This window comes from Octodon degus, unplaced genomic scaffold (genome assembly GCF_000260255.1).
Source record: "Octodon degus isolate 3935 unplaced genomic scaffold, OctDeg1.0 scaffold00256, whole genome shotgun sequence".
Classification (NCBI taxonomy): domain Eukaryota; kingdom Metazoa; phylum Chordata; class Mammalia; order Rodentia; family Octodontidae; genus Octodon; species Octodon degus.
The window spans coordinates 2,633,711-2,648,220 of NW_004524832.1; the positions used below are offsets into that span (position 1 = coordinate 2,633,711).

Genomic DNA, 14,510 nt, shown 5'->3' on the forward strand with positions numbered 1-14,510 from the left:
GGGAGGCGGGCGGCGGGCAGCCCGGAGAGCGGACCGCCACCGGCACGATGTCCACCAAGGTCAGGAAGTGCAAGGAGCAGGCGAGGGTGACCTTCCCCGCGCCGGAGGAGCAGGAGGAGGAGGACGGGGAGGACGGAGGCGCGGAGCCGCAGCGCCGCCGCCGGGGCTGGAGGGGCGTCAACGGAGGTCTCGAACCTCCCCGCGCCTGCCCGCCGCCCCGCGCCCCGGGGCCGGACGAGTGAGTATCCCGGGCCAACGAGGGAACCGGGTGGGCGCCCCCCGGGCCGCGCCAGTAGAGCGATCCTGGAGCTCCGCGCCCCCCTCCCGAGTCTCGCCCTGCGGGAGGAACTCGGAGGCGTGGAGCAGCCCCGCAGACGGACGCAGGGCGCCACGGCGACCCCGCGAACCGGCATTGCCTCTTCTTCAGCCCAGTGCGCACACCACTGCCACCCAGGCCGGGGACTCGGGGGTCCCCAGGTTGCGGTGGGCAGGCTGAGCCGGGAACAGGTGCACAGACCCGGGCGCCCCCTCGAGGCCCAGACTTCCCACCCCCCCCCCAGGGGTCCAGCCCTGAGCCATCTGGGAACTTGAGTCCTGGTGCTCCTGACCGTCGGGGACAGGGACAGGGGCGTGGGAAGTAAGGAGGGGACAAGGCACGAGGCCCGTGCTGACGGAGGTCTCCCCGCTCACCCCTCAGCTCCGTCCTGGGTAGAGTTACCAGAACCGCAGCCCCAGCGGGAGCCTGAGGAGCAAGCGGCAGTTTAGCTGAGGTTCCAGGACAGCCAAGGCTTTTCTTTTATAAGCGAAACAGTGGTTGGCGCTGGCAGGTGTGCCAAGAGCAACTTTTCTTTAATTTCCAATCTTAAGGACAGACTGAAAGATGCAAAGAAGATAAAGCGGGGGACGGACGGGACATCGGTGTTACAGAGAGAGGGGCTCTGAGTTTCTCTGCCCTTATTGGGTGGGTATTGTCTTTTTTCAAGAAAGAGGCGGAGGCTCTTTAAGACGTTGGTAGAGAACTTGGGGTCCAAACTTGGCCAAGGAGGGGAGGTGATTCTCTCCCAGGGAGGGACCAGGGTTCTACAGCGCCCTCTGCCGCTCTAAAACTGTCCGGGTTCGAGGCCTACGGGGCAACCCAAAAGGGACCCGCCAGTTCTCGCTGCCTGCTGGTGTGGCTCTGTGGCCTGGCCAAACTGCACTTGCATAAAAAGAAATCTACCGCTGGGCATAGATCCCGTAGGGAAGGGCTCCAATTTAAAATAAGCGAAGCATCTGAGATAGTTTCATTATTGCTGAAGATTAGCACAGAATGGAAAAGGCCCTGGAAGTGGAGGGAAAGGCTAGTCCTTTGAAATTAAAGTGCTGTCAGCTCCCCTCAACACCTCCTTACGGTTATTTTGTTTTCTTTTGGTACTGGGAATCGAACTCAGGACCTTGTGCTTGCCAGGCAGGCAGTATGCATGCCAAGCTATATCCCTAAGGTTTCTAATATACATATATATATATATATATATATATACTCATTTTCTTGCTTCTTTAAAAGTTCTTTTACCTTAAATTCAGACTAAATGGGGCACCTATACACTCTTGTCTGGGAAAGTAGGGCAGAGCAGAGTTGATTGTACTCACATTTGAGGCTTGAGGTCAATTGCACAATGCCCCTGGGCATATTCAATGATAGGCTCATATCTAATTGCTAATAGAACACCTTTTCCTGTCTAACTTTACCTAATTCAGCAAGGAAGTGTTGGGGTGTACTTATTCTGTGGAGGTTGAGAAGACCCAATCATTTGAAGGAGATAAGCCGGTAACGAATGTTTCTCCTGGGGGTAGGCCTCTGTCACTTGGTAACATCAGAGACTAGCTTGGTATCTAGCAGAGATAAGAAAGGGCCTAGAAAATTCCTCACATTCTGTGGAATTGGATATGCTACTAAACAGTGTTCACATAGCTCTGTGTAACATGAGCAGGAAGCCCAGGACTGACTGAGAAAGAAGCAGCATCTAGCAAGGCCCCAAAGGTATTTTTGGTAAGCAGAAGAGCAGAGCTTAGCATAAAACTCAGCGGGGACCCCGAAGTGAGAACCCCACTTTTATCACATACAAAATAACACCTCAGAGTAATCCTGTGGTCCTTTCATTGCTCTATGTTCCAGTATTTCATTGCTCTATGTTCCAGTATTCCACTCTATGTTCCAAAGAGTGTCACTCCTTTGCATATAACTCCTCAGAGTTGTCTGTTCTTTGAAACAATACTTATTCTACTTTAATTTACAGTATCATTGCAGTCACCCCCAACCCATGAGGAATGCTGTGTACACACCTTGGCGAGGTGGTATGCCTAGCCTGCGCTTCGCACATGTGCAGGCTGAAGAAATGTCACTGAACTCCCAAGACTAGCCTTACATGCCTTTGATGTTCATCAATACATTTAATAACTGAAAAACTTTAAGAACAAGGTCATCTCTGGTGGCATATTACTTGTTCTTAGGTTTGCAACAGTGGAGATGAAGGAAGTCTTGGATGGAGAGAAATTAAGGAAATCTTGAGCTAGGGATGAGGCTCAGTGATACAGCACTTGCCTAGCATGTTCATGGCCATCGATTCAATCTCCAGCAGAAGAGAAAGAATAAAGGAAAGAAGGAGGAAAGAAAGGAGGGAAAGAGAAAAAAGGAAAGAAAAATGTGGAGACTTTAGGTGAAGATAGTATGAATATTTGGAAAAATTAAGGAAACCCATAGGCCTTGAAGGATTGATAGAATAAGAAGCAGATAATTAATTCAAGCCCCTTCTCTTTTTTTCTGCCAGAACTAAACAAAACAAAACCCCTGAACCGTGTCTCAAGAATATTAGTAGAGCTAGACTGGAACATAGAATGTGTGTAGTGGAGCAGTGAGATTTGGCTAGACACTACAGTTTTGGGTATTAATGTGGAAGGTCTTATATACCAGGGTGTGGCAACAGGCAGTGATTGCTTGTTTTAAAGTAGTAAAAATTTGGTCAAAGCCACTCTGAGAGCAGGAAGGACTGAAGTGGCCACTGAGAATAAGGAACAAGTTAAAAGGTTGATGTAGCTGTCCCAGCACATGTTAGGACCTGTTCCAGTGTAGTATAGTGGGCTGTAAAAAAAAAAAAAAAAAAGAGAGAGAGAGAGAGATTGGAAGAGATCCCACAAATGGAATCTAGGGGATTCTTCATGTTACTCCCATGACAGGCTGGACAAGAAGTGGGAAGAGACACGATCTGATTTTTTGATTAGATAACTAGGAATATTGATGTCATTGTTGAAAAGAGCCTTGAGACAAATCTGATTTTTTAGATAATTCTAATAGAAATGTCAAGCAAAAAGGTAGAAATCAAGTCAATTAGAACTTAAGAGAATTCGAAAGTTTATGGTTTGGTAGAAATTATTGCTCTTTCATATGAGATTACTCAAAGGTGGGTGAGGAGAGAGGAGCCTAATCTATTTTTCTGAAGTAAAAAAAAAAAAAAAAAATTCCAAGGGCAAAGAGAAAAAAAAAAAAAAAAACTATACCAAAAAATGGGGTATGTGGGGTGGTACTAATGCAAGGATGTCTAGAAAAAGTTTTGAGAAAAGGAAAGAATTGACACACAAGTGGCAAAAGCTGAAGAACTCAAGGGGCTGCGAGTCTACATTTAGTAAGAAGAGTCGGCCCATGTGCACATTAGCGTATACACACAAAGCTGTCAGATTCCTCAGCAGTGCTACCTTTAACAGAGGAAGGCTTCAAAAAATGGGAAATGGGTTTTTCTTTAGAAGTACTACCAAAAATTACATGTAATAAAAGCAATAATCTGTGTGTATGTATACTCATTGACTTAAATCAAGCAGTCTTAAAACAGTTGGGTTTTTTTTTAATCACTGGGCTTTAACAAATAAGGAAATCGGTATACAGAGAAGAAATTTTCTAAAATTAATTGGCAAATCAATAATAGCTTCTGATGCTTCACTATAAGAAAGGGGAGGTTGGGCCGGCGAGATAGTCCAGCAGACTAAGCGCCTGCTTAGGGAAGCGCAGGAACCAGGGTTTGATTCCTGGTACCACATGCCACACCAGCCACTGAGAAGGGGCATGGTGGCACACACCTGTAATTCCAGTGCTAGGGAGGCTGCAAACAGGAGAATCACTGCGAGTTCACTCTGTATAGTGAGACCCTGTATCAAATACATTTTTAAAAAAGAAGAGAAAGAGAAGGAGAAGGTGAGGAACCAACACTTTGAAATGCAAATTAGCTAGTCAGTTCCTGTGACAGAAAATTTATATTGGATGCTCCAATCATGGCCTGGTTTGGCTTTGGGGTTAAGAGCAGTGCCACATCCATTGGTTGGGGCATTGGAAGGGAGGTAACACCTTCTCATCCCTGAAGTAGGAAGCAGAAATTCTCCAAATCCCAGCTGAACCTTTAGGGACAGGAAGGTAGACTTGGAGGACTAACGTCCAGCTGGTGTTATTCAGCAGGTAGATTACTTCTCTAGTAAAGATTAATTTTCAAGAATTGCATGATATAGCACTGGACTGGAGGCCTTTAGTAACCTAAAACTTGTCTTTTATTATCAGCTTTGTGTCCTGGAATTCCAGTTTCACTAAGTACCATGGAGAGGTGCCATTTTTGTTGATTTGTTTATAATTACTTGTGTACAGTACCAAAGCGAAATATGAATATAGTTTTAAAAGATAGCACTAAAAGAACAACATCAAGTGCCAGCTGTACCCCAGTGTCCTTCCCTTTTCTTCCTGCCCATTCCATTTCACTCCACTTTCAAGTCCTTCATACACTGTCGCCATGATATTCAGTTGTCTCAGAGAACATGTACCCCTCTTCTTCCCTTATCCTCCACAACATGGTTTGTAACAATTTCTTTTTATTTGGTCTTTTTTTTTTTTTTTTGAGACAGGATCTCTCTGTGCAGTTCAGGCTGGCCTTCACCTCACTTTGTAGCTGAGGCTGGTCTCATACTCACAGTGATCCTCATGTGTCAGCCTCCTACATATTGGGATTACAGGCATACACCCGATTTTTATTTAATATCTTATTTATGGTCTTACTTATTATGACCATGTAATAATGTTTATTGCTAAGACCAATAATAGAATATAATTACATTTCTTTTATGGTTAGTCATGTTTATGTGAGAAATAAATGTTTGTCATATCTTGTCTTTGCTTATTTGACTAAATTTTCTACAGTCTCTCCATGGTGTGTTTCATGCAGACATCTAGAGTTGCCTGCATTATCTTGTACATTCTAGAATGCCTGTTATGTGGAGGCTGGATCGCAGAACTGATCTGGTCTTTATATCACTTCTGCCCTGTTTTCTGGTATTGCCTTTTGTGATGATGTTCTTTGGTTTTTTGTTTGTTTTATTTTGTTGCTTGAGACACTTCTTTGACCCCCATCTCCCAGTTCTTTGAATGGATTTCTTCGTTCTAGCCATGGGAAGAGGGTGCTGGAGACAACCCAGGCTTCGTGTGCACTAAGCTCGCGCTCTTGCAGTGCCTGGACGTCAGCCCCGAGACACTAAGATTTCTTAAAAGCTCTTTCTTACAACTGTTTCTTTTCTTTCTTTCTTTTTTGTAGCATTCTTTCTTGCTTCAGATATATATATTAAGACTATTTCTTAGGGTAGGGGGGATTAGGAAATGTGCCTTTGATCTTGTGAAAATGGACAGAGGTCCCCAGAGGTCTTAGCTTCTGCTCTCCGCTGGGCCTGGTGTGTCCGCATCTAGAGCATCTTTGCTTCCGTGTCTCCAGAAGGAGGTGGGAGGGTTTTCAATGGACCACGGAAGTTAAGGGCCAGGCATCTAGAGAGAAGGAAGGGTTTCTTCCTACTCCTTATCCAGATTTTCAGCAATTCCCTCATTGCCAGCTCCAATCTCTTCTTTGGTGTCTGGAACTTTTTTTCTCTTGACTTCTGGGCCTTCTTTAGCACAGAGCAGGTGGATCACCTGCTTCCTGTTGCCAGCATGCTGGGTGAAACTTCCTTTGCTCCATGATTTAGATTTCTTTTTCCATTTCTCCTTTCTGTTGTCATGAATCTTGGTTGAGAGTTATAAATGTCTCTTGCTTCATGGGCTTTTTTTTTCTGTTCTTAGTTCACTTTTTATTCAAGGGGTAATTTTGGAAAGGAGAAGGGATAACACAGGCCTTTATTTTATCAACTTGAAGCCAAACATCTCTATAAGTGTGATGTGTTTATTGAGGTCCTAATAGTGACAGTGTTTTTAACAGAATGGAGAATACAGAAGAAAAAATATCATCACTCCTGGCCAATCTTATTAGGTAAATGGAGTAGATAGTAATCTATGAAGTATAATAAGAAGGTCATCTGAAGTCCTCAGATGTAATTATCTAAGTACTATACCTCGAAATTTAAGTAATAAAGGATATTTTCAAAAATAATGGAAGGTTTGAGTAAGTCCAATGCCTTATTTTACAAATTATGAAACTAAAGCACAGGTTGGCACCTAACTCACAGCAGTTCTGGTCATCTGAAATTCCCAGGTTCCCAGGGCTCTGCTTTTCACACTGTGACCTCCTCTACGTCGAGCATTTCTCTTTTTCCCAGAGAGTTTTAAATGCATTTACTCCTGGGAAGAACAACATAGGAAACTATTAATTAGTATTAATTCATTTAGGAGATCCAATTAAGCCATCATTAGCTGCTGATGGCAGATGAACTTAAGAAAGCTTGTAAGATAAGGAGGACTAAAAATAGGGGGAAAGAGGCCGAAAGGATATCTCAGAGCACAAGTGATTTTCTGCTGGATGTCATCCGTGATTAGCCCTTTCCTTAATATCAAAAAGGTAAAAGAATCCAAGTCCAGGACTGGGCCACTCTCGAAGAACTGAATCATACTTTAAGTTTTTCTCATTACTGTGTTGGAATAGATGTTTTTCTTTCTCTATTAAAGTTGTTGATTGTTAAGCTTTCCTTTTGCCTACAAATCTCATAAACTCTTACCCTGAGTTTACAGTCAGCAGTGAAATACCACAGGAGATGCAGTGGGAGGAAGACACTGTCTCCTGAGCCCCTTCCTTGTTAGGAAGGAACAATGCAGTTTCCTATTGTAGGGTTAAGATGGGCTCCTCTAGGGAGTGTGTGTAAGTAACAAGGAATGACTGCCACACACTCTTCTGAAGAGGAAAGCCTTCACTTGGCTAGCAGTCCTCTTATCAACTCTCTCCCTTTGCTACCTTCAACATGTGACAATGTTCCTCCGTCTGCGGAGCCAGATTAGTGACCTAAACAGGGTGAACACCCAAGAATCTGGCTTGAGACAGAGGGCCCAAGTTGTGGACTATGGAGTGCCTGACTTCCCACATGTGTGTAAGGGCTTTAGCAGTGACTACATGAGAATGATTACAGCATTCGGTCTTTACTTTAGCAGCTAGGTAAGGAATATTTGCTTACTATTATCCAGTGCAAAAAGTCTTTATTTTTCAAAATCTTTCCAATTTTCTTTGTATGATTCAAATAGTCGATAATATATATTTGGTTCTAGATCTTTTTTTTTTTTAAAGAGATTTAAATGTCCACACATTTGTGGCCTGTTAAGGAAAGAGCTTGGTAGTGCTAATGTATTTAGTATAGGGTCTACAGGGTCTCACTACACAGGTTGTGCAGGAGATCAAACCCTGGTCCCTGCATCTGCCTAAGCAAGCACTTTAATCCACCGAGCTATCTGGCCAGCCCTGAGCTATCTGGCTGGCCTGGTGCTGATATTCTTCACCATTTTTGCATGTCTAAATGAAAAGGATGTATATGATTTCTCTGCTGAAATGAAGGTTACAAGGTGATAAGGTGGGAGGAAACATTACAATCTCAAGCTTTGACCTCAGACATGGATGTTAATGATAGAAAACCAGATCCCTCAGTTTCTAATGATATTAGAGGTTAAGTATATATATAATTGATAGAGAATAATATATTTAAATAGCCAACTATGAGTCAGTAGAAGTGCTTATCTTCTGGAGTTCATTTTGTCTTGGTTCTTATTCAGTTATAGACTGAATTTATGACTTTCAATATTGTTGTCTTGAATCTTCCTGAAACAAATAACTATGTTATTCCCTTACTTGCCCACACATTATTTTAACAAAACATAACTTTATGCGAGATCAAAGACAAGACACAATTCATCAGATATTTTTCTGGTTTAACTAAGAATCAAATATGCTTAAGCAGAAATAATATGCATTCATATATTTTATTGAAAGAACGATTATTAATTTCTGATTGTTAATTTTTATGATTGTATTTGTGGCATTCTTCTTTATGGAAGAATTATTTTGATTCCCCTCCCCCATTTCCACATGTTAACATTTATAACCAAGAGTATTCTTCAGTCTGGAGGGGAAGATTGTCAGTTCCTTCAGTCTTTATGCTTATAGATTAAGTATGGGCACATCTGGGCATCCATCCTTCCAACAGATGTTCATCAGCTATGTATTAAAGCCAGGTGCATAAAAATAAAGAGGCAGTCTCTGCTCTTCTGGGTTTTCCTGTGTTGTTAAAGAGGCTGGTATGAAAACCAACAAATACAGAGTATTGTAGGTGATTTAATGGTGTAAGACACAATGTAAGTACCATTCCTAAGCGTAGCTAGCTAAGTTCTAGAAATCATTCACTCAAATAAAAGTATGTGCCCAACAAATACTTTCTTGGGCACATACTTTTAACCAAGGAGTTATGAGGGCAATAGTTCAGGGTCCTCATTTCTTCCCTTGTGGGGCTCTAGAGGGGCCAATACACTGGTCAGTGTCTTTTGCTTTGCTGAGTCTAGTTGCTGAGATACGTGCTTGCATCAGAAGGATGAAGGGGAAGTAGAGGAGACAGGAAAGCCAAGCTTCCATCCTGCAACATACTACAGCATCTTTTCCTTGACAGTCATTAGGGTGAATGCCAAAATTAACAAGTAGCTAATAAATTCATTAAAATTACACATTATGTTCTCTGAATATAATGCAAGCCAACAGACACTACTAAATTTTTTTCTACTGGAGAGATCCAAATATCTCTCTAGGCTTGTAAGTGCTGGAATCTCTACATTTAAATGGGGGGGGATACAAATCTATAAATGAAATTTTTCCTTTGCTTTCTTCTTTCTTAAATGTAGCATTTTTTTTTTTTTTTTGGTTCAGTTGTTACAGTGAGAATCTGTTGTGAAGCTCTACAATGGGTAGGTAGATGCAGGCTCAGCAGTGGGTGGTATAGTGGCCCTGGACCCTCTGCACTAGCCAGGTAAGCACACAGCTGCCATCCTCTGGCCTAGCCTGTGGGTGCACTGAGGGGCTAGCAAGCTCACAACGGCTTCCATGCCACTCTTTCTCTTTCTCCTTCACCAGTACCTATCTTAGGAGATTTTCAGAAGTGTGTTTTAGATAGCATTGCCAAGCTGTTTGGCAGATTCCCCTTCCTCCCAGCTATGCACATGCAGGCTCTGTGTGGATGTCAGGTGTCTTTAGAGGCAGCTACATTGACTGACAGGTGCCTGATTGCCATGGGACTATGAACTTTTCTATTTTTTTAATGTCATTGCTTGTCATTGCATTCATCTTCTTGCCTTTGGTTAGTACCTGCTGCTTCTCACCCTCACTACCACTTCCAATTATCACCATCTCCAGTGTTGTAACTAACAGGGATCTTACCCTGATGTTTTCATTGCTGATCTTCTGTGGCTCCTTCTGCTCTTCCTACCCTTCACAAGATGGTGGACTGGATGGCGGCCAGTTGGCACAGGGTGGTGAACTGACCCATCAAAACATTTTGGCTGTTATTATCATTGCTTTTGCAGACATTGATGGTGTTAGTACTTTGTTTGCTTTCTTGCTGCATGGATCGAGTAGTCAGTTAATGCTTTACCTCATTTCAGTAAAGAATCTGAGGTGATTTTAATGACATTCATTTGTGACTGAGTTCTAAGGAGCTCGGGATTCAATCCAAAGAGCCATTTTAAAAGCTGTTCTTTGAGGAATCAAAATGTTCCAACACATAAACTCAGCATATAATTTAATAATAATATTTTGATTTTCAACCAGTTGTTCATTTTCCTTATTCCTTAGAGACAGCATGATAAAGTAGAACTAGCCTGGGAGAAGACCTCTGAGTTCTAATCTTCTAACTCTCTATCCCCCATTACCTTAATGAAGTTCTTAACATTCTGAGAAAGTCTTTTATCAACAGGAATAATTTCAAGCAACATATATTCATGCACATTTAATGCACTGTATTAGACACAGCAGAGATTACATAACAAACATAAAATATAAGATACACGTGAGTCATTTGTCCTCAGAGTAGCCCAGGAGATAATAATCAAGAAGACAAAAATCAAGGAGATTAAATAAAATTAAGTATATATAGATTTGGTAGCAGACTGGCAATATTATGAAAACTCAGGGCCCTGGAGTCAGGAGAGGCTTCAGAGATGTTAAAGGACTGTTTTTCAGAATGAAGAGAATCTTGCTGGTCATCTAGGTGTTACCCTGTGATTTACAGATTGTAATGTAAGCTGGACCACGGGAGGTAAGCAAGACTTGAACTGGAGAAGGGCCGAAATAGGAGTGTGTTCAGGGACGCAAGCAGAGGACTGTTCCAGAGGTAGGTGGGACAGAGACAAGAAATCAGCATCACTGGACAATCAGCAGCAATCAGCTACTGTCACCTGTCTGTAACAGAATTTTTTTCTGACCTCCCACCAGCTGACCAGGAAAAAAAATGAACCAAAGAGCCAAACTGTGGTTTAAATGAAGTTTTACATTTTTTTGTTGTGCTTTATTTGCTTATTCACAAATGCTCTTGCTCAACAAATGCATTAAGCAATCAATAAATTAAGCAATTAAGTCAATTAAGAAATTAAGCGGTGACAGGGAAGGAAGGCGTGGCCTACATTACTGCAAGCAGTTGGTGAACTAGGCCAGTGTCTCCCTGTGCCTGGAGGCTGCATACAGGGCTTTTGCTTGCTGGTTTTCCTCCCTCCCCACCTCCCAAAGAGATCGGAGTCTCTGTGGTCTCCCTGGACCACATCACTGAACACACTCCAAAAAGATGATGGGAGCCTGACCCCATTTATCACGGCTGATGTTATAAAGTAAATGTTATTTTAAAGAAATAGTCTCTCAACTGGATAAAACTGTTCAGGCTTCCAGGAAACCACCCCTTCCAGTGCTCTTCTGTGGGCTTTAGGGGAGGTGGGGTTATGTATCTTTTAAGGGGAAGAAGGGGAAAGGGTTGGTGTTCCTGGATCTTCTGGTTTCCTGGCCATCTTCTTTGCCTACCTATCAAGCTGCTTGTCAGCGGAAAGAGCTTGATCTCTGCTGACTTGCCTTTGTTAGAGCCCCATATGTGCTCCCTGGTGTACGTGGCTTAGGTGGGGCCCAAGCGCTACAGTGTCAGGTACCTGCAGCATCCTCCAGTTCATAGCACCAGCGCTCTATCCCTCTCTTGGCTGAAGACCTCTTTGTTCTCATCTTGGAGTGTGCACTTTGGAGGCCCCTGAGGGTGACTGAAGAGCACTCTTAGCACACACCTTCCCACTGCTAAATCAGATCTCCACATAAAATTGGCCTGGCAAGTACTCCTGGCCCTCAGTACTTCCTTACTTCAGTGAATCCACACCTTGACTTGTACTTTACTTCTGTTATTTCTCTCTCATCACCCAGGACAGTAAGTGTCATAGCTTTGCCGTCAAAGAGGGAGGGCTATGATGCAATTCTTCTTTTCCCAAATTCTGCTTGCAAAATACGATTTTTCTTGCAAAAATCTGCCTTAATCATGATATTAGTATTTCTCCTTTAAAATGAATCTTCTCACTTGGCCTTCTTCCCACTTGGCCTGGTGGCACATGCCTGTGATCCCCACTACTCAGGAGGCTGAAGTACAAGACTAGCCCTGGCAACTTAGCAAGACCCTGTCTCAAAATAAAATGTAAAAAAGCGTTTGGGGTTGGGTTATAGCTCAGTACTCCTTGAGTTCCACTTCAAGTGCCACAATGAATGAATGAGATTTATTTTCCACACTTCCCCCTAAACACAACCACTCAGCTCTTCACTGTACCCCTCCCTCCAGATCTGCAGTGCCTTTAGTCAACTAGGGCAAAGAAACGCAAAAGAGAAGAGTATTTTAACACATTTTCAAGAAACATCCTTGGTGGACAGGAATACCCTTGGCAGTGCAGAAATAAGCAGAATAATATATTTATAAGACAGTGAAGAATGAACCTGAGGAACCAGGGAAAGAGGTTGGCTCACAGGGGTGTGGGTGTTGTGCGCATCCCTGAAAGTCAGCCAGAGAAGTCTAGACTCTGACATGGGCAGTGGAGGCTGCTAATTTTTTTATTTAAAGAGGAATATGGCTGGGTAAAAGCTGAGTTTAAGAAAAGCAGGACGGGCCAGTGAGATAGCTCAGCAGTCTAAAGCCCCTACTTAGGCAAGCTTAGGCAAGCACAGGGACCACAGTTCGATCCCCAGCACCACATGCCCCACTAACCCCAACCTCAGGGCAGGCTGAGCCAGACACAAAAAAAGAAAGAAAAGCAGGATGCTAGGGAAGGTTCTGATGCATAAAGAGAACACTAGGAAATGTGGAAAATGAGTCAGACTGGTTCTAGGTTGAAGCCCAGTTCAGTGTTTTTCTCTGTGTGGCCTTGAGAAGTTTCCTTATGGCCAGCTTTCTTATTTATGAAGCAGAGAAAATCATCCCTTCATCACAGCTTTATTCTGAGAATTAAACATGACAGTACATTGAGAACAGTCCGTCTCCAGGCACTCAGGAAAGTTTCCTTGCGTTTCCTTGTGTCATCACTGCTCAAAATCCCGTGATGGTTAGACGAAGCCCCAAAGCATGATGCAGGCAGTGTGAGTGGGAAGGAAGGGTCCGGCACAAGGAACATTCCCAAGGACAAGCTCCAGAATTCTGTGACTGCCAGCATCAGGACAGTGAGTCACAGATGTCCTTGAAGTTTCCAAGCCTGATTAACTAGCCCAAGACACAAATACTAAGGGAGAAAGCTTGTTTAAGGGCAAAGATGATTTGGGGGCAGAGGGTAGAGTGACCAAGGGACACAGAGTTGTACTTGCAGGATCTAAGTTCAGGAGAGAATAGAAGGAATTGAGCTGTACAGATATCAGTGGAGTACCGTTCCCCCACCGGCACTGAGATGTTCGCTGTGCTAATGCTACATAAACCATGATTTCACTATCCAGGAATGTGTGCAATGTGCCACAGATGAAGAGGTATTTATTCATGCTCTGCTTTTTAAAGAAATCAAATAAAACACATGGAGCGTAGAGTAATTAGTTTATAAAGTCTATATATGAAATAGGAGGAGAGGGACTAACGCGCCTGCTTAGGCAGGGTGCAGCAGCAGCCAGGATTCAATTCCTGGCCTGCTGTGCTGGCCCCACCCCCGGGGCTAGCTGAGACAGCAATCAAGACTGGGTGTGGTGGTGCCGCCAGTAATCTCAGCGCTTGGGAGGCTGAAAACAGGAGAATCACTATGAGTCCGATCTATGTAGTGAGATCCTGGAGACCCTGTACTAAATACATAAAATTAAAATAAATAAATAAATAAATAAATAAATAAATAAGAGGAGGAAAAAGACCATCAGAAATCAGGATCAAATAGTAATGGTGATGACTTTTAGATCTAACCAAAATTCCTAGAGCCCTTCAGTCAAAAAAAAGAAAAGGTTAAGATATAGAGGAGAATTACGGAGTTTTGTTATGAGATTAAAAGACAAGAACTTACCTGGAGGAGCTTCTTGATGTGTAATTCCAGGTTGGCTTTAGCACATGAATTCTTATGGAAGAACAATGACTCATAATGAACAACTTCTTTAACTCTTTAATTGCACTTTCTAAGACAAATCAGAAATACTTTGAAAAATATCATTTGTTGATGCATGGAAGGGCACGGCACTAAGTGGTCACTGCTGAAGGCATTTCTGTAGACTGCTTATGTTCAGCAGCTTCCTGGAGGTCAAGTTTTAAATAGCAACAGCATAGAGAAACTAAATGAATGTAGGATTATGTGTCTTTTAGCCTCTGCTGCTCAGATATGTCCTTTTAACTTCACTTTTGGCTGCCAATGTGAGAGTTGCTTACAGGCCTCAGGACCCAGGATAATTTCTCCAGGATGCCTCCATTGCTTTTATGCTGGAGATTCATTCTCCAACTGTAACATGCATAAAATTTGTGAAGGATGCTCATTTAAACTGTGTAGGCCAAAGCCTCATCCCTGAAAGATTCCAATTTAGTTCATCTGGATGAGATGGAAACCGGCATTTAGCAGGCACTTCAGTTGATCAGGAGCAGGCAAGCCTTCCAGAAACCCTCTTAGACAAAGTTATGAGACCTGAAGGGGGTTGCACGTGTCTCTGCTTCTGCATAGAATAGAGCAAAGGCTTCCCAGGGGAAGAGATTTCTCAGAAGAAATTTATCTTCTGGGGCCGGGGAGATAGCTCAGTAGAATAAGCCCTTGCCTGGCA

General features: G+C 43.1%; 1 protein-coding gene across 3 annotated transcripts in view; it reads left to right on the forward strand.

Moving 5' to 3' along the window:
• The first annotated feature begins 47 nt into the window (after positions 1 to 47).
• The window catches only part of Trpc3 (transient receptor potential cation channel subfamily C member 3), an 83,833-nt gene continuing 69,370 nt past the window's right edge, over positions 48 to 14,510 (forward strand). For all 3 annotated transcript variants that reach the window (XM_004646157.2, XM_023706437.1, XM_023706438.1), the window contains exon 1: positions 48 to 238. In XM_004646157.2, the coding sequence (XP_004646214.1) occupies positions 48 to 238 (191 nt within the window). The remainder of the gene's footprint in view (positions 239 to 14,510) is intronic.